The sequence below is a fragment of the Monopterus albus genome, unplaced genomic scaffold (assembly GCF_001952655.1).
Source record: "Monopterus albus unplaced genomic scaffold, M_albus_1.0 scaffold1.1, whole genome shotgun sequence".
NCBI classification, from domain to species: domain Eukaryota; kingdom Metazoa; phylum Chordata; class Actinopteri; order Synbranchiformes; family Synbranchidae; genus Monopterus; species Monopterus albus.
Window position 1 is genome coordinate 4357316 of NW_018127881.1, and position 22728 is coordinate 4380043.

At 41.7% G+C, this 22728-nt stretch overlaps 1 protein-coding gene across 1 annotated transcript in view; it reads left to right on the forward strand.

Moving 5' to 3' along the window:
- The window catches only part of LOC109960892 (neuron navigator 1-like), a 42489-nt gene that overhangs the window by 5074 nt on the left and 14687 nt on the right, over positions 1–22728 (forward strand). The window contains 10 exon segments of the mRNA XM_020601365.1: positions 1659–1761; positions 3277–3330; positions 3332–3631; positions 16713–16863; positions 18107–18407; positions 19141–19900; positions 20420–20836; positions 21544–21585; positions 21675–21835; positions 22338–22514. Coding sequence (XP_020457021.1) covers positions 1659–1761; positions 3277–3330; positions 3332–3631; positions 16713–16863; positions 18107–18407; positions 19141–19900; positions 20420–20836; positions 21544–21585; positions 21675–21835; positions 22338–22514 — 2466 coding nt within the window.

Below are 22728 nucleotides of genomic sequence, written 5' to 3' on the forward strand. Positions count from 1 at the left end.
GAGTCCACGGTTCCTGTTTGAGTATATTCCCTGGAATTCTTCACAAAGTCACTTAGTAGCATCACAGAATTAGTGTGTTATGGAGTTTGTGGATGTGATGTTACTAATGTATCTGGTAATTCGCAAAAAATGTTGTGAAACATTGGTAAAAGGTTCAATGGCATGTGTTTTTTTTTTTTTCCACCAAAATAGTCAATCCTGTTTGCCGTCATCCATTTTTTTTCTGTTCATGTAGCATCTGCTTTCTGCTAACAATCCTACAATGCAATACATAACATTTTATAGATGCAAAAATTATAGTAGAGTTGCTAGTTGTGGTGCAAAATGATCATTTTTGTTAAAATTAAAATTTTTAGAGGCTATAGTGTGGCATTATAAAATTCCTTGCTATACCTATAATTCTGTCACGCTCATACAGACCTTAAATAATGAATTATGGTACTTGTCAATATTGGACACTTAAAATATTGTATTATATTGAGGTACACAACATTCCAAACATCTGGTTATTGATTTTTCATGGAACTCATCAGTTCGATGCCTTTGGGGTCTGCTGAAACCAGAAAATTTAGCAGATATTTTGTTATAAACAAGCCTTCCATTCGTATGCAGACTTGAACCCTGTATCACTGGCCCTGCAGAACAGAGATGAGTACACATTTTGAATGTGTGAATGTTGTGGGTGATGTTTCCAATTCATAACCTCTATACACCTGGCTTAATTACAGTAGTTCAACGTCCACTTATGAGAACATCATGTTATTTGACATGTAATCCCCTGACACGCTCAGCTCTTCTTCAGCCTTTCCAGCTGTTGCATTGAATTGAATTTTAATTTCTTTATTCTCACTAAGGGGTTTTGCTGTGGAAAACTCCATGTCCTTGTGTTTGTGAAACAGGGAGGATTCTTATTTGTTACACCTAACGCAACAACACTCCTAATTGTACTTAAAATATTGATTTGACATGGTCACGACCCACTCAGTGTGCCTGTTGCAATACCTACAGCTTGTTCCAAAAGGCTGAACTGGGTTGCAGTTGTTCTGGCTGCTGTTCAGCTTATTGTTAGCTTTACAACATCAACTGAATGACTGAGATAATGCCCTAAAGATCAGAAAACAGAAACTCTAAAAAGAAAGAAAAATACACAGCTTATTGAAATAGATCCTGGTGTGACATGAATGTCAAACTATGTCCCCCTGGTGGACAGTCAACATTAGAGTAAAACATTTGTCCACAGTATTTCAGGATGCACCAAGTCAGTGCAGAGGAAAATAGAGCTGCACTTGCCACACTGACACAGCCCATTTACTGGAAGTAGAAGTTATTTTTTGAGGGCATTTTAGCCTTTATTAATAAGCTCATCATGGGGCGACAGACCTGCGACAACTGTCTAAGTCAAAGTGTCAACGTTGCACACAAGGTGCCCCCGTATGTGTAATTATGTGAACATATATTGGTTGTATGATACCTACTGTATTTCATCAGTCCAGACATAAATGCAACTGAAGAAGGGCACATGCAGAAACAATAAGTGTGTACGTTTGCACATGACTATTCTAAAAACGCAACACACACAAAACAGGAGAACAGCTGCTTGTATCTGAGTCTTATTTTGACATTCTACATGTTTTGTGTTCTGCACGGCTGACCCACAGACCCCGAATCCCAGAGGAAACGGACCATGCAGAATGTCCTTGACCTTCGCCAGAACTTGGAGGATACAATGTCGAGTCTGCGGGGCTCCCAGCTCAGCCACAGGTAAGTGCAAAACATCAACATTCTGTGATTTTTGCACAGTTCATAGTTCAATTACACTTTGGTCTAAAGTCACATATAACCCTGAGACCGTGTGTGCTTTGTTCATACAATTACAGGATAAAGCCACAAGCCAATGTCTGTCTTTAGTTTAAACTGAAAGAAAGGCACTAGCTAACTTGTTGGATCAATAAACATGTATAACACAATCATGTGTAAACAGTACTGTGGCAGCTTGGAGATCTTCCACTTGGTGCACATCTGTCTTCCATCTTTCTTAAATTATGACTTCATTCTAGGCATCTCTCATAGGCCCACGCAGGCATTAATTGGGTGCCAAAACTACAACATAACAAGACACTGGTGGAGAGCAGATCTTTGTTTCAAATATTTGGAGAGTAAAGCTGGAAAATATCAACACACATTCAAACAAGAGGAAGAATGTTCTGTTTATATCTCTTTAAATTTCATGAATGAGTATTTTTACATGGACACAAATCAGTCGTCTTTTGAAATGGTCACTCGCTCATGGATATCATTTCTGAAGCTCTGCAAAGCTTTTTAGCCTCATCTAGTTCACTTTTTTGATTTTCACACCCCCACATTTGCAGTGTGGTTGAGTCTAAGCTGCTCTCAACTCCTTTTAACAAGCAAAAAAGCACTTAATAAAACAGTTATGAGCGATCTGCCCACAATCAAATAGATGACAAAATTACTGACTAGCTGGTGAACAGAACTTTAATAGCTCCTATTTTTTCAAAAACAAAACCACAGATAAAATGCAAGTAAAATAACAGACTTGTGTGATTTTTTTTTTGCCAGGTGCCAGTGCACAGTTTAGCTGGCAAACTGGTAATATGTTAGGCATGATAAAATGACCAAACAAATACACTTTCTGACAATGGGTCAGATGTCATTTGTGTTAACAGTACTGCAGTGGCACCAATTAGCCTCCAGACTGATGAAATATCCATAAGCAAAGTATAAAAGTGCTCCCATGAACGTAGCTATTGCAATATTTATTTGGGGAGCTGGTACATCTAGTTGTGTAATCGGCAGACACAGCAGATGCTTCCAGCCATTTTAAGGATATTTCTGACCTACATACACGAGAGAATGGGAAAACTTGAACATACTCTATTATGGTAAGAGGTGTTCTTCTATTTGCAACAGTAATGTTGGGTCATGTAAAGCACAGCCTGTTGGCATGAGAATGATACCAAGTCTGCTGATGAGCCTGAATACGTTGCTCAGAGAGACAGAGGCCTTGTTAACACAGAGATACACACAATCAGCTTTATTTGTGTTTAGATTCTAAGATGCAACATTTCTGGGTTTAGTCCCTGAAAACAATATGGCACAGTTTCTGTATCTGGGTCAACGGTGACTCAATGCCACAGCGGGTTTCTTTGAAGGACTTCTGACAGAGAAGGAAGCTAGTTTTGCTGTGTGCTCTGGTTTCATTGTTACGACTATGGTTAACTGATACTGATTTTGCGTATCACTGTGTCTCTCCAGCTGTCTGGACAGCAGTAACGTGGCCTACGACAGTGATGAGACAAATGCTCGCAGCAAAAAAAAACCGCTCTTCACCTCTCTCCTGGCGCCACGGCCAGTCCAGTCCCCGTCTTCAAGCAGGCGATGCCCCGTCCTCCACGGGTGGAGGATACCAGGATAGTAAGACTGGCTCCCAGTATACAGCTCACACAATGCCAGCTCGCTGTTCCAGCCGCCTCAGCAGCACATCTCGCATTGAGCTGATCGAAGGCTTGGATGTGGATGACCCAGACCTCAAGTCTGGTTACCTGAGTGACACTGACCTCCTAGGAAAGAGCCTGCCGGATGATGATGATGATGACAACCTGGCTAATGGGTAAGAGTAACTGAAGATGAGCATGGGTTTGAACCTCGTTACCCTGACAGCATTTACCAATTAGTGCAGATGGCCGCATGCTAGTTTGTCCTTTAGGCCTCTACCTTTGAGAAGGTCAGCTGGGAGTTGCTGTATAATTGCATTTAACTCGGTTTTCAAAATGCTGAGACCCCCGCACACATACCTACACTCACTGTAATGCTGAAGAAAGACTTCATGCTGACATCACTCACTGCTTTCTGCTTTGTGTTAGTGTCTGGTTTTTCTTTTTTCTTTGTACTTGGCAGACCTACGGTATAAAAGACCTTTCATCAGCAGTCTCTGCAGATACACTCTTACTTTAAGGATTTCTCAAAGGGCCCATGACATTGGCTGTAAGAGCTTTTAGAGGTATTTCACTGAGGAGAGAAGGCATCAGGTGACGTCTTGGTTACAAAATAAATGCATCTGAATCTTGTGAAGATTAGGCCAGCAGGTACAGATGCAACAAACAGCTTATATCAAATATGAGACAATAGTTTACAAGAATCCCACATTTTACAAATTTATCTCAATTTTCTCTTTTGCCCTTCTTCTTTCTGCTCTTTGGCCTCACTCTTGCTTCCCTCTAACATCTTTTGTGCATCTTCACCTAATTCTCTCTCTCTCAAGTTGACAGCTGACATTAAGAATCAGGGAGAGAGAGAGAGACAGAGAAGGAATCAGGACAGTTCTAGCAAGGTTTAGCAGCTTTATCACTGTTGCACATGCAGGGGGGTTTAAGCTCAGTGGTCACTAGGCTGTGCAAGCCCGGTCATGTGCATTAAAGGAGAAGAAAAGATGAGTAGAAATTAGAGCAAAGAAGAAAAAGTGTGGAAGTGAAGTCGGTCAGTTTACTTGAAGTGTCATAAAGTTTGGAGCTGGGGTAAATAAAGCTTTAAGAATAAGATACTAATAATGACCTCCATGGAGGTAAAAATCAACAGTTAGCTCATTATGGAAGGAGACAGGTGAAAAAGATCAGACAGCAGAACCCTGATAAGGTTAGGACTAAACAGGTATTCTATCACGTGGGTCTGTTGCTGACAGTAACATCCTTGCACTTAAAATCCTCCTTCAATCTGCCCTGTGCTTTGTCCTGGCTCTTGCTGCATCAGCTTGGCTGCGGTGATTCAAAATGATGTGAGAGGTGAACCGGGGAACTCATCTAGCTTCATATCACCACAGGTATCAAAGCTGCTAATCATTTTACACAACCACTCTTGTAAAAAAGTGCCTCATCATGCTCAGTATTAGATCAGTGCTTTCAAGGTGACTGTGAGACACCCTGATAGGTACTAGTCCATAAAATAGATTATGGTTGTGTTTGGAAATGCATACTCTACTGTACATGTATGAAAATATCTCTTCATATGCCTAATCCTAAAAATAATAGGGTACTGTGGTTCCCAAAAAGCACCAAGATATGGAAATATTGGCTGCTATTTTCTCTCTGACCTTGACTAGGTTGCCTACTTGTACTTGGAAGATATAGCGACATAAAAACCCCTCTGATTTGTATGCTTTGCTGGTCTGTATTTGTAATAGTTACAGTGAAAAGTATCCTTGATTCTCCTGAAGGAATACTGGAATGCCTGTGCTCTATATCAAGAGTTAATCCTGCCTCATAAATATACTAACATCCGTTGGTGTAGCTGCAGTTTATGAAGCAAGCAAAACAGCACATGCTCTAAATTTTCTTCTTACAGTATCCTCTTGCAAATTCTGTGATCCATTTGCATTTCTACTGTACAACCCCTGTCACACATTCACACTTAAGCTCATTGAGACCCATTAGCTACCAGCTCTTGAAAATGGATCAGGCTCCTCCTGTGTAACCATGGAAACCATGCTGGCTCTTGACTGTGAGGAGAGGTGCAATTTCTGCTCCCTTTCAATCAAGCCCCAGTTTTACATTTTCCTACATTCCATTGTTTTGAAATTAGCTGTAATATAAGGAGCTATAGTTGAATGGAATGGCATGCAAATCAGTAATACTGGTGCAGTTTTTAATGTCTAATGTATAACCAAAGCATAATGCTTCAGAGAAACTGGAAAGGGGCTGTGAAATCCTAAGGGCATGTTGTTGTTCATCCCTTTTTATGAGACTTTGGGCCAAAATGAAACTGCAGCACATCACTGGCTGTGATGTGGATATTGATTAACCCTCACCCCACAGCATTGCCTGCCTAAGACTAAATGTGTACACACTGACAGTAATCGCTCCTGGTATGTGTCTGCCTCATCAATAATGTGATACCACATACACCCCAATCTTCTCATGAGCCTCCACCTTTCCATCAGAAAGGAATAGTCACTTCTCTGCAGCAACACGCAGCATAATGGCAGTCTGGTTTGGGAATGTATTTAAGAAGCCTGTTTTATTAATGATAAATTTGTAGCCATCATTGTATTATTACATCAGGTCTTAAACTGCGTGTCATCCCAAAGCAACATTATTTTTGGCCATTAGACACAAACAATGTACTAAAATGTGCTCAGAACCTTTAGCTGTGACAAGCAACCTCCTTTCAACCGATTAACACATTTTGATTTCATGTTAATATAAAATGGTTTAATTAGTGCAGCTGTTTTTAACACAGTGCTGCTTTGGCTGTAAGTGTATTCATGGATGGATTACTGAACTGGTCTATCGGGCACAGCCCAGGGGGCCCCTAGACCAGAGGGACCATGAAGGCACTGTTAGCCTTTCTGCTAGATAAGTCAATCAAATTACTACAAAATGACTACCAGGAGCCTCCCAAAGAGATTCAAATCCCCTAGTAAGAGACAGAAAAGACCCCAAACACAGTAAAGCGACTGCAAAACAAAATGACCACATAAAGACAAATGACCACATGGTTGCTTTGTCTGTGAGTCTTGCTAGTAAAAGTGTAGGAGAGGTGGTGGGCCTCTTGCACGTAAATGCCCAGGGGCCTATTGTCTCATAATCTGTGCATGAGTGTGCTAATTCTGAGTTTTTGTTTTGGGGGTGCAGGAAAGGTGTTTCTAGTAATTTGTCCATATCCCTTACAATATAATGTGTACAGCATCACAAAGTACAGTCTCAGAAAAGAAGGAGAAGTTTGACTTTAGTTGCAAGTGAAACTGCCATAATTATGCAGTGTAATATTAAAGGTTCACATAATTCCCCAACTCCCTCAGTAGACTCAATGTCTGCTTGAGTTTTTGCTCATTTCACAAAATGTCCTGAGACTGCATACCACACCACCGCTCAGTGAGCGAGTGCCTTAATAACATCTGACCACGTCAAGAATCATAACTGTTTCCTGTAGTTACAGTTTTCACACCACACTGGTAGATTTAACCATCAAATATGATATCATTCTACTGCTAGCCATATTTTAAAACGCAGTTCCATGAGTAGACCAGTCATCACATTACTGTATGTTGCTATTGTGTGGTGGGTTTTTCCATATCTGGCATATGACTTGGAGTAGGAGCATTCAGTGTCATTTTAGTGGTGTCAGGTCAATTATACAGTAGCTGATGTTTTACAGGCACTCAGCTACAATGAGTGCAGTGCTGTATATGTAAGCTATTTGGTTCAAGTTACCTTTTCATGTCTAATGCAGATGTTCAGCAGAAAAATCATTTTTCTCCTTAATGTCACTTAATGTTTGTAACAGAACACAAGAATTTCACAGGTGTCCCACTGGCTTGAGCATGAGTATTGTATCTGACAGATTTGCATATTACTTTGATAGATTAACAGTTTGAGAACCTTAAATTGGAAGAACTCATTGGGAAAAAAACTATCTCTGTCAGCAGTCGGTTTGGCTCTAAGCTCTGTGGCTGACTGAGGAGGGATGCACCTAAAGGCTCTTGGCTGCAATAAATGGCTATTGATGACTGTAATGCTTCAAACTAAGATGAAGTCCTGCCTTATTTTGAGACAAGTTGCTGTTCCGTGCAATGTTTTTCTCTCATCACTTGCTTCTAAAACTGAAATCACTAAAATACTGACTTGTTATACCTGTAGTAGCTGAACAGATGTCATCTTTTCCCGAATTAGGTGGCAGTTAAGTTGGCCAAAATGTTTTCACTTGAAATTAAACTATCTGGATTTCTAAGACTGTTTGGCGGACTTCATTCTGTGGTTTTAATTGCGCCACGTGGCTTTGGGACAGCACAACATGCTGCAAAGACTTGCTCAGTTATCCTTGAACTGTTGTCTTACCTGTGTTTATTGTGATATAAATATTTGATTATAATTTAAGATTTTATTAGTGTATATTATTATTGCACCACGTTTATTTCATAGCCTCGTGCAACACGTACTAAGGCACAGTAATCTTGTAACTAGTACATATAGACTGTATTCTGTGGAAGAAGGCAAGGAGCAGATGAAAACAAAATGGCTTTATTATTGTCCTGTACTATATAAGGTAACTCAGGATTTGTGGCTGGTATGTGGACATCTGGGTATCTGGACTGTAACATCTTATGTTTAAAATAGCATAATGGCAGCAGTGCAGAGCAGAGAAAGGGGGCTGGTTCATCACACATCGGCTCATGCGGCAACATGGCTCGGGATGTGCTGCCATGGCAACAGTCTTCCACTGACCCAGTGATGGGCTGCCTCGTGTGTTGTGTGATAGCTTCTGAACCAATGTATATGTGAAGGATTTGTGTGTGCATTGCCTGCTGTTGGCATGTGTGAGATGGAGAGAGAGAGAAAGAGTGACAAAGACGGATGGGCAGAGAGACTGGTGTAAAGACTAACCATTTAATTAGACTGTTTAGTCATTGGCATTGTGGGCAAAAGCTATGTGTCTGTAAAGCTATTGTTTTTTTTTTTAATTTCCATTTGCATCCTGGTATTGCCAGGATTTACAGCAACGCTGCTTGTGGAAGGTCATTTTGTCCATAAGTCTGGTATTTAATACTGTGATTGATCTGAAAAGAACAAACATTTCATTCCTTAAATAGTGAAAGAGTACAACTGTGTGTTACAGAGAAAATATATATAACTTTCCCTGACAAGCACTGAATGCATTTCATTGCTATCTACCTTGCTGTATATTGTAGATAAGCCCTTGGCTTAGTTTGCTCCTCTGGCAAAGTAATTGCCATGGTAACCGTAATCAAACGTTACCCATGCTAGTTAGTGGATCTATTAATGGCTTGGCATGTACAATATTAAAAGTGAATATAGTCTTCTAACTATTGGAATATGTTACAGCTTCTCTCATGGAAATTGTGTATTAACACATTCTGTAATGCACAAATGGTTTGCTGCAGTCATCTGATCTGGGATTTGTGCCCCAGCAGTCTGCATTTAATTTCCCTTTCCTGACCAGGTTGGACCTTTTTATAGTCGCTGAGCGCTTCCCTCACTACTGAAGCCTCATTCGTTTTCTGACCCACTTAAAACCAACTGTGCAAAAGTTGGCCCCTTCCACAGGTACTGCTGGGATTGCAGTCTAGTGAGGCAACCGCCCAGGGTCAGTCCTTTATGGGTTACAGCTCGGTAAGAAGGGATGTGGTTTTCCAGTAGTGCTTTCCACTAGTACTAAACTCTAATACATACACTCAGAACGGCAAACACTAATCATTTTTGAAATGTTTCTTTCAAGTTAAGTTCAGTTGTAATTTGCTTACTTTTCAAAATGGCTGAAGGAATGGCAACAATAAAAAGCTTGTACATTAGACCCACCAATGAGTTACTGTTACCCACAGTGACACATAGTACACATGTACCCCTAAAGTCACATCTGGGGTCAATATGGAACTCTCATTGCCCAACAGAAGTGAGTAAAACACTGGATCTAGAGGCTCCCACTCCAAATGCCAAAAGCACCTTTTACTTTCACCAGGCTCCTCAGCCATGTGAATAATGGTCCATTACAGCAGCCCCCTCAGGGGTGTGAATCATCCCTGTGTCATGTCTGCGTGTGGTCGTCTGGGTGTACGGTTTGAATTACACCATTGTATAATACTCAGCCCCAGGTGGAAAATATGATATGTGTACTGTAGTTCACAATGTTATGACTAAAATCATATGGTACCTATTAATCCATCTTTACCCATATATCACTGTTTTCTGGAGTTGGTACAGATATGTCGGAATATCTGCTTAAAGTATTGCTAACGAGGTCTGGCTGATTCAGATTAGCCAATAATATATAGCCTGATGTTGGATTTGGCTCTGCCGCCACTCTGATACTGAAGCTGTAATACGCAGACAGCAAATAATGCAAGTTAGTGCTATATCAGTCAAGTAGGAATAAGTTTGTCTGAGTGGAGCTGAGATAAAAGCAGCACACAGGACAACGTTGTGAAACAGTGCAACGTCACAATAACAGAACGGCACTATTACACATTATCGGGCTGTAAATGTGACTCCATGTGAAACTGTTGGGCTCAGGGTGATGGGTGCGTCAGCTGCATTTGGGGGGGGGGGGGGGGTGGTCTCCCCTCTTGGTGGTTGACGAGTGTTTTTCAGCCCAGTAATCAGCTGACAAATCAATTTTCTGTTGTTTGGCGGAGATGGGGTAGCCAGCGACAGGCACTGATGCATCTCAGACCCATGTGCTATTATTATATACTACTCTGTGATGAAGGCAGCCCAGTCCTGTTTGCCTAGCTATGGTCAAGCTCAGTGCAGATCAAAATTAGGCACTGGGAGGATCAGAGATGTGCTGTTGGCTTTTTCATCTGTAATCTTCTTGAAGGAATGATACATAGACATAAATCACTGAACTGTGTTTTTCTGAGACGTTGTCCATTTATTTTCCACATTGTGCCACTGAATTGAATCCACTGAGCAGAGGAATGTCTGCTCTTTCTCAGCATCAGGGGAATGAAAATAGATTGAAGTCCTGTTTATTTCTAAATGCCAAGTGTGCCTCCATTACACAGTTACAGCCATACTGCAGCCATAGGAGGCCCAGATTTAACTCGCTGCGCCCTCTGCTGGATATCTAAAGTCAGGACACCACATGGAAACAGCAACAATGTCCAGATCCAGACTTATTGTACAACTTGAATCATCTGGAGGATTGATGACCATTTAAAAACTGCACTGGTTTTCATAGTGTAGGTCAGGTCCCTCAATTTGAGTCAAATGAAATCTTAATGTTCCAATATATTTAGGCAATACTGTGCCTACAACTTGGTGGCAACACTTTGCTGGAAGGCCGTTTCTTACACGTTAATGACCTACAGTATGTCCATGCAGAAAGGCAGATCCATGAAAATAGTTTTTGCTAACTTGGTATGGAAGACTTGACTGACATGCACAAATTCCTGAGCTTTCTCTTATCCAGCACCTCTAGGATCAGTTAAACAAGCCAGGCCTTACTGTCCAACACCAGTGCCTGACTTCACAAATGATCTTGTGGCTGAATGGGAACAAATCCCTGCAGCCAGGTTCCAAATTCCTGTGGACAGCTTCCAACAAGAGTGGAGGCTTTTACACAGACACATATGGGTGTCACTGTTTGCATGCCCCCTTTTGTCCTCATTGTATATTTGGATTGTTTTTATGTTGTACCTCATTGTAGAAAATGTATTGTTGTGATGTTTTAGCTGTAGCTTTATTTACTACCAGGTAGCTGCTAGTTTGCACTAAATATTTAAAATGTATTAAAGGCCTTTAAAGAGCTTGAGCTTTCATGTGCCTGACCTGGATTCCCTCAAATATTGCAGCACAATTTCCTGCACAGAGGGAGACGGAATGGACAGATCAAAAGTGAGACTGTAAAGGTCAGAATATGAAACTTATTTCCTATGTGGTATCCTGAGCAAAAACAAAGGTCCTAATGGTACTATGGTGTCTCACAGATGGGCTGAATCTGTATATTGGTGGTTTGTAAATACACAAACCTGGCAGTAGCAACATTACTCAATAACGTAAACATACAAAGGGTGTTTCTGACCTGAGCCGTTTGGGTATCGGTGTAGGGCAGCTGTTACTATACCGTGTAAACATGATGACAGTTTGTTTATGAGCTCTGTGACCTGGCTGAGATAAACAGAAGACGTGGTTCCTTTTTCTTTTTCGGTACTGTGAACAGTTTATCTCAGAGGTTTTGTTGTTCAAAAACAAAAAAAAATGTAGGGACCAACAGTTTCTTAAAAAAAAGTTTTATATTCTTTGTGAGGAAAACAAAAAGAGCAACAAGCAAAGATGTTTTCAGATCAGTGATGATTTAAATAAACAGAAGCAGACAAACCAGCATCCCAATCTGCTAAAGAGATTATGAGGGATGCCTGTATGTCTCATATGTACATTGAAAGTAAAATAGTTGTTGAATTTTAAGAAAAAGTAAAACCAGTCGTCTAAAACTCAAGTTAGTGACTCATAGAAAAGCAGAGCTTCAAAATTAAAATGCATCATAAAGGTCAATGCATTTTTTTTGTTTTAAAGATCAACTGTGCATTTATTTTCTGTATAATTGGTTTTTCTGCTTTGTGAAGTGGCCATAGGATCGTACTGTTGGTTGATGTACAGTCATTTGTTAATACAAAATAAATGAAATGGAAAATAATTACATTTGTTAAACCAGACTGAACTGATTTGGACTGAATTGTGCCCTGGGTGTGGGACCTCTTTGGCCCACAGAGGCTTTACCTCCTGGAGTTGATGGTTTACAGAGCTGAAATCTGGTGAGATCATCACTAATGAGACAGGGAGGGAGCTTTTAAAGTACTCTTGCCTCACTGCAGGCTTTATGGTTGCATTTGCAGTGATTCAGGCTGTAGAGATTACCTTAGACTGAGTCTTTCCAGCTCAGCCCCAGAAGGTAATGAATGAAGACGGAAGACGGAACATTTTTATTTTAAGAGACTTTCATAATGATAATTGTCTATAATGTAAAAGGAAGTCAGGCCTGAACAAAATGGCTTTTAGAGTCCAAAGTATTTAGTGTGACCTTCCTTTGCACTTAGCACAGCTTGAATTCTTTTGGGGAGAATGTGTTGAAGTCTTGAAACCATGACAGACCCTCCACCATGTTTCACTGAAGGCTACAGGCACTCATTCTTCCTCCTCTCTCCAACTCTTCTTTTCACATGCTGTCAATGATTGACCTGCAAATTTCATACTTCAATTCCTCACTCCATAATCCTCTTCCCCACTAATCTTTGTGAGCTTTTGCATATCTCAGCCTTTTCTGCCTGTTCCCCTTCTGAAAATGCGGTTTTTGGCTGCTGTCCTTCCACAAAGTTTGTTCCTGATCAAGCTTCTTCAGACTGTGGAAGGATCAACTTGGCATCCGGATGAAGCTGCCAGATGCTGAGCCAGGTCCTTGCTGGATTTCCTCCAGTCTCTCAAAGAAGAAACTCTGAGAAACTTCTCATCGGATTTGGACAGTTTTCTTGCTCTTTCAGATTTTGTCCTTGGCCTCTCCGGACTCTCCATGAATTTTTTTTTTTTTTCTTTTTTAAGACCAGCTTCAATGCCATATGTTGACTATGCAGTTTTGTTGTCACAGGTTAACCATAGTTTTTTCTAAACACAAAAGGGGTCTACTAAGTCAAGTTACACATAAAGCTGACTGTTGTCTCCCAATACGTCTACATTTCTAGAAGGAAAAATAAAATCCCTTCTAAGTGGGTGTTTCTGCCACATTTTGATAAGGTCCCCAGACCTTTGACCACCAAAATCAAATCAATCCGTCCTTGTCATCTGTGCCAAATCTACCCTGAAGGCGTTCAGACGGATGGACAATCCGACAATATCGCGTCTCGATGCCGCAGCTGTCCGTCAGTGGACGGATTTAGGGGTCTCGATATATTAATTCAGATTTGACTAGTGAACGATAAAACTAAATGTACTATACGCACTTGTTATAAGAAGTCGGTTGAAACAGAAAAGTGTTAAATTAACCGTTACCTCTAAGATCAGAGTAGTGTGATTACCACCTGGTTATCCATAGTCGGACAGAGGAATATCGGGGTGTCTCGTCACCTCTTCCCTCTTCTGTGCTTCCTTTCGTTGGGAGGTGGGTGTTGCCTGTCCAGTGCTGCTTTCTGCTCGCTGACTGGGAGGACGGGGGTCTCTTGTGGAGGATATGAACCCCAGCCTCAGCACACAGGGGAAGCTGTGCTCACCAAAAGCGGTAAAACGGTCTCAAATGAGCGGCCGCGTTCTAATCGGGAAAGTGCCTCCTCTTCAATCGACGCCAAGAGCCCAAAGAACCTTACTCGTCAAGCCAAGGTAACGGTGATATTTCATCACTTTCCTCTTAGTCACACGGAACAACTTTTTTTAAAAGCGTTTGCATTTTGTTGATATGCCATAGCCGGTTTCTTTATGCTTTGTCCGATAATGGCGCTTTCTCTGGGGATTAAAACACTAATTCCTTGGGTTTAATTTATTTTAAACATATTATAGTTTTTGACTCAGTAACATCTGCTAACAAGCTACTCTAGAGTAGATGTATTCCTCTGCTTTCACAACATTTTGGGTAACCTATTCTTTAATAAAGACAGGCTGTTACTGGGATAATTTTATGCTACAAGTCCTGTAAGTATAGTTCCTTATTTTAGCTGGTCACTGCTGAGCATCTATCTGGGCTACATGTGAATTGACAAGGAAGATGAACATTTGATAAAATATGAAAAAAGTGAAAGTGCATAATGTGCGGGTACTAGAGGTTGCAATATCCATGGAAACATTTTATTCTTGGAGGACACTGATGCTACCTCAGCCATCTCTTCTGCACTCACCCAGAGGACATGCCTCATCTTTGTTATCCTTCATTCACAGAATACACACATTGCCAGAGATGAACTTGGATGCCTTCTTTTTGCTGTTTGCTAGTGTAGTGCTACAGCAGGACTTTCATGTCATGTCATCCATGCTTTTCTGGCTCTGTCTGTCTGTGCGGTACCTTCCACCTATGCTGTCTTGCCACAGAGGCAAGCAGCACTCATGCATGTCTGTGTGTGTTTTTAGTTATGGTGTTAGATCCAGGTCCAAGTCTGAACAGTGACTGTAAAGTCCCCACCCTGCACCACCCCATCAATTATTCCTCAGTCTTTTTATACCAAAACATTTTCTAAAGTATGGACCCATGTCGTAGATGTTAGAGTTCCACGGAAAACAAAGTTAATTGCCACCCTATGTATGAATTTAGTATTTTGCTGGTGTACTTCCGCCCTCTCCCTGTCTGGATTTCACCCTTGGGAGCAGACAGTTTGGCTTGAAATATCACCTCACCATCCCTCCTGCGTCTTCATAGGTTGACGTCCCTGTGGGGTTATTCATGGCCCCTGTGTTACTCCCCAACAGAGGTGGTATTGTTCAAACGAACATCTGTGCTCAGTGTAAATCAAACTTGTAATTGAGGGTATGTGGGGGAAAATCCCCAAATTAAACACTTATTTTTTCCTGCTCATGTCAAACTTTGCCTCTGTGGTCATCTATCTGTAGTCGCAAATCTTTATTGCAGTGTTGATTTTATGCCTCTGAATGCTCAGGTCCAGTGCAAAGTGTCAGGGTAAACTTTTACAACTGCGACTACAATGCAACTACAGCCATGTGATTACTTTAAATCCCATTCTGAATGTGTCCAGGCCATTTTTGTCTCCCTGTGTTTTTCTGCACAGTTTCATGTTCTGTGCCTCTGCTAATTGCAGACTACAAACCCACAAAGAACATTTTCAGCTCAGTCAGGAAAGCAAAAGAAAGGGAAAAGAACTGATTCAGCTCAAGCAGTGACTCAGCTTTAAAGGGTCTTATTAGCCTAATTTACCTTTTCCACTCTGCCACATTTTTGTCCACACAACACAAATTTGATTACCACCTGTGGTTGCCAGAAGAAATGAAGGGGAACGTAATTATACAAAGCCCAATCCGGACTTGTATATAGCTCTCTGCAGATATAATCTTTGTGTAAAGCACATAAAAGTGTAATAACTCTTCAGTTTTCAGCTCCTTTCTATTCTGAACTGTTTATCTAACTTGGATGTTTTGGTTGACAGAGTGGTTACGTCTCATATTCAACTCCATGATCTGCATTTTAAGTATATGCGTCCAGAGATCCGATGCTCAGTGAGCTGTTTCTCTGGACTCTGCTGGGACTGTCCATCTCTTCCTTGGTCACACAAGGAGCCAGTCTGGCAGCATCTGTTTCAGGGCAGCACCGGACTTCAGTGTGGGGTGGAGGGACGGGTCACGAAGGGTTTAGGAGCCTGTCACTCTGATTTGTGCTTCTTTAGAGCATACCAGACTGCTTTCTGAACTCTGAGCTGTCAGTTGCCATTGTTGTTGTTCAGTATGATGTAGCTCTGACTACCCTGTCAAGTTTCCCTTGAAGCTACAGCTAAAGGCTGCAGTGTTTTAAGAGTAGGGCCTCTGCTGTCATGTTGATTTATTAAATTATGATGAAGCTTCTGTTTTTGTAAAAATTAAAATTAAAATTAACTGTTCAAAACAAATCACTTTATTATGATTCTGATGATGATATGACTTTTTGTAGTTGTTTCCCCAAACAAAGTAAGTTGTGATGGGTTGCTAAAACCTTTAACCTTTGTAAAGTTCGTGACTAACCAGCCAAACAAGAACCAGTGGGAAAAAAATGCAAAGAAACAACATTTTGATGATCTCAGTGCAGAACTTTGATGATTAAAACATGATTTTAGACAAATAATTCAGAACTGCATTTGCTTTTGATCAGTTTGAGCTGCCACAGATTTTGGATTTATCAAAATGAACACAGTAAATAATCATGATACTGCTCGGTAAGCTGTTATACACGTGTAAACATAAATCTTTCCTCTTTGAATGTGCAAAATCAAACATTTGATCAAGCCATAAGTAAAAGCAAGTTTTGGAACAAGTACTTTATGATAATGAAAATTGGCTGATGAGCAAAACATTTGCACTTTAATTAGAACTGAAATTTCAACTTTTCAGGGTTTGTTCATCATATGACCTGGAGCTCTGATATACAGTAGTTGGATCAAAGCAGCTGAAGCCATGTTGAATTACCTTCTCCCCTTCAAACACAGATTTCTGCAGCTTTTCCTACTGTACACTTAACTTGACAAGATGGCATTTTGTTAACCTGTCATCTATGTATTGTTTCAGTTGGGATGAGAGCAGCTCCATCAGCAGCGGGCTCAGCGACGGTGACGGCGATGGCTCGGAGAACCTCAGTTCAGAGGAGTTCAATGCCAGCCTCTCTCTCAACTCCCTGCCGAGCACACCCCTGGGATCCAGACGTAGCTGCTCTGTTATGGTGAGCTGGAATATTGTAGCTAGCAGTGTGTGATACAGCATGAGGTGAAGTTTAGCTTTCCTTTACCTTGTTTTGTTTGTAAGGGCAATGCCATTACTTGAAACACTTTAATTTATTCACTTTGTGTCGTGTGTTAAATGCAAGTTCTTTACTTTGAAGGCCACACAAGACACCAGACCTCACCTCTGTTATTAAATGAAACTAAAGAGAAAAGCAGCCTGTCCCAGTGCAGTGAATCTTTACTGTGGCAGAACATTGAAGCCCCTCTTCACTCAGAAATGTGCTTTGCTTTTTGTTACTTCACTTGGATGTTTGACTTTCACTGGGCAGAATAATGTGTGTGCAGACACAAGAATGTTGTTTTCACTTCATCTACTGAAGGCGGGGTGTTTAGCTGTGATCACCTTTTAAATCTGAGTTTGACATTTATAGTATGTATAAGCATGATTTAGTGATTATTGGAACGAGTTTGGAATCCAGTCACGGTCCAGTATGAAACTTGCACAAATGTGCTATGAAAACATGAAACCTCCAACACACTTGTGGTGAGAAGGGACCTTTCAGCTCAGCTTTTGAAACGAACACTGAATAAATATTTTAAAATTATTAGATTATGGACAGTTTAATGGGGAGAGGAAGCATGTAGTTTAGGGATTTAATTTAAGAACTTTTAGTAGGTAATTGAAACTTATTGTAAAAACAACATATCAGACAACTTGTTTAAATTTGTGATAGTTTACCTTATGGCGTTCTCACAGGTTCATATATTCAGGTTCTCATATATTTTACTTGTTTGTAATAAGAAGAAAATGCTTACTTGCCAAACTTTCACTGGGGAGAAATCAATGTCAGTGGTACTCAATGAGCCATCTGTCGCTCTATCAGATTCATAGGCTGCCAGGAAGCAGCGTGCACAATTTTGTTTGCAATGCTACCTCCTCAGTGAACCACATGATAGCTTTTATTTTGTCCACCACACAATGATACATTAAAAAATATAAACTTAATTTCGATGATATTGTTTTCCTTTCATTCTTTTGATATATTGATTTATCTCTGAAAGTGTTTGTTTTTTGTTTCACTTCCTTTGTCTTCCTCTGTGGTTTGCTTTATGTCTCTCCTTCCTTCCCACTGGAATGCAGCTTAGATGAAACAGATTACAGAGAAAGTTCAACTTGGCGGATAATAAAGACGGTGTATAATGGTTACACATATGGTGCATCTTCTCTTTCTCTCCCTGCAGCTCCGCACTGATGCAGAGAAACGGTCCTTGGTGGAAAGTGGGCTTTCTTGGTACAGCGAGGATGGAAAAGTCAGCCACAAGCTCGATAGCTGCAGCTATGACACAGGGAGTCTGAAGACAGACGCCCCAAGCAAGTGGAGAAAGAAGCCTCCAAGCTTCAGTGAGGACTTAGGGGGTAAAGGAGAACTTAAGAAGCCTCAAATGTTAGGTCAACCAGGGAGTTTCAAGAAGGGCCGCAATCCTCCTGTGGGCGTCACCTCTCCCATCACCCATACATCCCAGAGCCTGCTCAAAGTCGCAGGTGAGATTGGTGGGTGCATATTCTCTCTTTTCATCTACACATCTTTTTCTTTTTCATCTCCTCTGCTGTTCCTCTCCTATATGAATAGGGTGTATCACTGCTAGGGATATGTCATCTGTTATCTCTTTGTATGACTCCAGATGTAAAACAGTGTTTATACAGCAGGCAAGGCAGATATCTGCTTGCTGTCAGAATGAATACAGAAGTGCATCCCTTAGCCTAAGCAAGGTTTTGGTTTGTAGCACAGCAGAGTATACTGATGAAAAATGCACCATGAAATCTATTTCACTAGAAAAAATGAAATGTTGGTTTAAAGGCCAAAGCCATGTTTCTTCTGTTATCTCAAAAGAAAGGCTGTTGTTGTACAAGTCTGCAGAGACTCTGTGTCTGCTGGAGCTACGTTTATCTCTGTCCTTTAATGCCTAAAAAAATCATGGCATGATTAAATAGTAGTTTTAAGAGAGAAATGATCCACAACAGTGCTAATTATCTATTTCAGTTTCAGTTATGTTAGTGGGGTGGTTGTTATTTTGTTAGACCAAGTTAACTGGCACATCAACCCATCCAGTACATCCATTCATCTGTTCCTTTATTCAGGGTCATGGTGACTGCAGGGCAAACTGAGCAGCCCAAACATTCTTGGTGCTTCCTATCACTGAAATGCATTTAACTGTGAAGAAACCTGCCATACTGTTGTTGTTCAACTATGCAATGTTGTTTTCTCTTTATGCAGCACCTAAAAGTGAGAAGCCACTAGACAAATCCAAGATTTCCATTAAAGCAGCTGGTCTACAACGGTCTCGCTCTGATGCTGGCAGGGACCATCATGGAGAGCATCGCAAGCCCCCATCAGGTTTAGTTAAACCTACTGCTGGAGCCTCGTTTGGGTACAAGAAAGCACCAACAGCCACTGGCACCACCATTGCAATGACAGCAGGGGGCGTCACTATCTCCAGTGATTCTGCTACTGTGGGGAAAATCCCCAAGTCATCTGGCATCCCTGTGAAGCCTGTGGGAGCAGGAACACCCTCGGGTCGAAAGAACAGTTTTGATGCCAGTAGTGAGCAGAGCTTCTTGGGGCCAAATGCCCGAAACAGCATTCAGTACCGCAGCCTGCCTCGACCAGCCAAATCAAGTGCGTTCAGTGTGATTGGTCGACCTGCGGCCCGGCCTGTCAGCGGTACCATTGACCCCAGTCTGCTGAGTCTGAAACCTGTGCCCTTGGCTTCCACAGGCCCCAGGCTTAAAGAGCCTAATAGTGGCAGCAGCAAAATGGCTAATCGAACCACCATGGGTCCAGTGAACCAAACCGACAGAGAGAAGGAGAAGGAGAGAGCAAAGGCCAAGGCTGTAGGTGCTGATATAGACTGTGGTTCTCTGAAAGGAGAGGTGACTCACTCTGAGTCCACCGGAGAGTCTGCCGTGAAAGTGCACGGCCTGAGGCGGACCAGCAGCAGCAAGTACCCTGAGCTGTCATCACCCACCACACCAAGGTGTCTCATTTAAATACTGTTCCAAAGGCATGTTTTACCTAAATTACCAAAAAAAAAACCACATATTTTTCGATAGTTTTTGTTTTGACACTATATGCCTGGGATTTCTGCAGCCGTCCCAGTGCCACAGGATACAGGCCTACAGGATTCAAAAATGTCTTCAGTAAATCTCTTTCCAGAAATGGTGTCATAGTTAAATAATCCACAGAGCCTGCTTTTGCTTTCTACCAGAGAAATGGTCCAGAGTAACGGCACCAGTTTTATGGATTTACAGTATGTTCCTTTTGAACTTTGGGGGCAGAAATCTCAAAACCTTATCAAATACAAATTCAGCCATTTGCCTGGTTACAGTGTTAGAAATTAGAAAAATGTAAACTCATTTGGGTGAAAGACTCATTAAAAAGGACAAAAATCAAAGCAATTAAATGATACACATCACACACACACACATGCATGGGTCCAGTCATGCCTTTGCCACCTAAGTTTCTTGACGTTTTGTTTCTTCTGTCTGTTTCCTAGGATGTTGAACACCAAGTCTCTAGGTCGCCCGCCCAGCCTGGCTCACCTGGACAAGGTCAACTCCAACAGCCTTGACTCCTGTGTGACCATCCAGGACCTCCCACCCAAAGTCCCCCCATACTCCAAGCTTCAGGACTTAGCAGGTTCCCACACAGCTGCCCGCCTCACCCCCAGCCCAGCGCCCGTCCTCCACATCGATTCACCCAATTCCTACACCAGCGAAAGCCTGAGCCTGAGTGGATCACCGCTACTTTATCCTAAGTTGTCTGGTATGCACCGCAGCTTGGAGTCCCTGCCCCTCCAGATGAGCGTACCCTCCACCACAAGGTTTGTCACAGCTGAGACGCATGACAAGGAAGAAAGGGGTACAGGAACCTGGGGGGCCGGGAGCAGGACATCCCTCAACCTCTCAGATAGGCAAGTCTCAAAAGTATCTACTGTCCTTTGTGACAACACATCCTTCCATCATTTTGACAGCAATGCACGTTAGTTTTGTTGTGGTTTTAATGTAATTGGTTTTAACTTTCTTTTCTTCTTTGTTTATTAATTTTGGTGCTCACAATGGTTCAAAGGTCTAAACGGAAATAAATTTGAAATAAAAGTAGTGGTTAAGAAATAATCTTTCACAGCTGCTCTTTGACTTTCTCATGAACTACTAGCGGTAGGAGCAGCTGCATTTATCCCAGCAGTGGATAATGTGTGAAACATGATGTCCAGTTGAAGCAGTATTTCAGTGTGAAGACATCCAACATTTGGCCATGACTTTCCTGGCAGTCAATATATCATCCACCCATATTTTATGTGCCTTTTCTGGGAACAGAAAGTCTGAGCTGTCATTTGGAAGATGAAGGGCTGTATCCATCAGACAATGTCTGCCAAGGTAGAGATGGTCCGAGTTTTTCCTGCCAAAGCAATGTACTTTTACGCAGTCCCATGCTGTGTTATAAAAGTGCCCAGTATACAAAGAGGGCTGCAAGATAAGCCCATATGATGTCTGACCTGGATGTTATGCGATCGTATGACAAAGCGTGAATGAATAATTTACTGCTAATATTTGTGTAAGGCTCTGTGAAACTTTTTTAAACTAAGAATTATTACTAATATTTTCATTTTCTTCTTTACAGCTTACAAACTGATAGGAATACCCTGCCAAAGAAAGGCTTAGAGTATGTAAAAACTATTCCTGTAAACATCTATTTGAAGTCTCACACTGCTTATGGATCTTCATTGTCTGACATAACCTCTCTTCTTTCAGACGCTGTGGCTCAAGCCTGTCGGAGAGTGAAGGAAGCAAACCAGGAAGGCGCCACTCCCACACCATAGTCAGCATGACAGAGAGCAATAGCCCCCCTCAGCTGCCTTCTCCCACCCGCCCTCTCCACCCCTCCTCCAGCAAGGCTCCTCTCACCAACGTGGGTGAGTCTGCTTGTTCTACATGGCTGCCAAGTTCTAAAAGCACGGTTGAGTCGTGAAACTGACTTTGCGAAGCCATCATCTCATTGTTGATTATTACTGAGGGCAGGGATATTGAGTTCACCCTGAGAGAAAGACCAGCTAAGTTTTTACAGTTCAGTAATGTTGACACAAGTTGTGAATAATAAATTGTCACATCTAAGTGATGAAGTGGTGACAGTAGTGTAGTATAAAAATGAACCCTATGAATATGATGATCGCATATCTACCACGCATTTAGACTTTATTTCAAATCTGAAATATGCAGGAGATGGAAGCAACAAGGGGTCAAGTGAAGCTATATTTATCTCTTTGACTGATGTGAAATCATAGTGCTGCCTTACACGGAGTCATCAGAACAAGGGCTCTACACCTACTGTATGTGTATGCCCACTCTGTGGGTGTCAGTACTTCAATACTGCATCCTAAACTGTGCCTCTCACCGAATGTCTCTCTTTTGTGAAAGTTGCCCCAATTTCCAGCGACACTCCAAGGATATCACGTTCCAACAGCACAGGCCCCCGTAGTGACTCCTCCTCTATGGATCTCTATGGATCCTCCCCTCTGGGTAGCAGCATGTCTCTGGCTGACCGGCCTAAAAGCATGATGCGGTCCGGGTCGTTCCGTGAACCAGGGGAAGATGGTGAGCCTGCTCAGTCGGCCGCCCTGCAGGGGAGTGGCCCAACACGGCCTCATATGAAACAAAGCTGTCTGCTCATACTGCACACAATCTGTTAAGCACAATGTTAGCAGGACATTTGTTTTCATGAATAAGGAAAGTGGGGAGGAGTCTTTTAGAATAATACTGAAAGCCACAAATGTCTATACTGTACTGCTACATCACTGGGTTTGTAAGC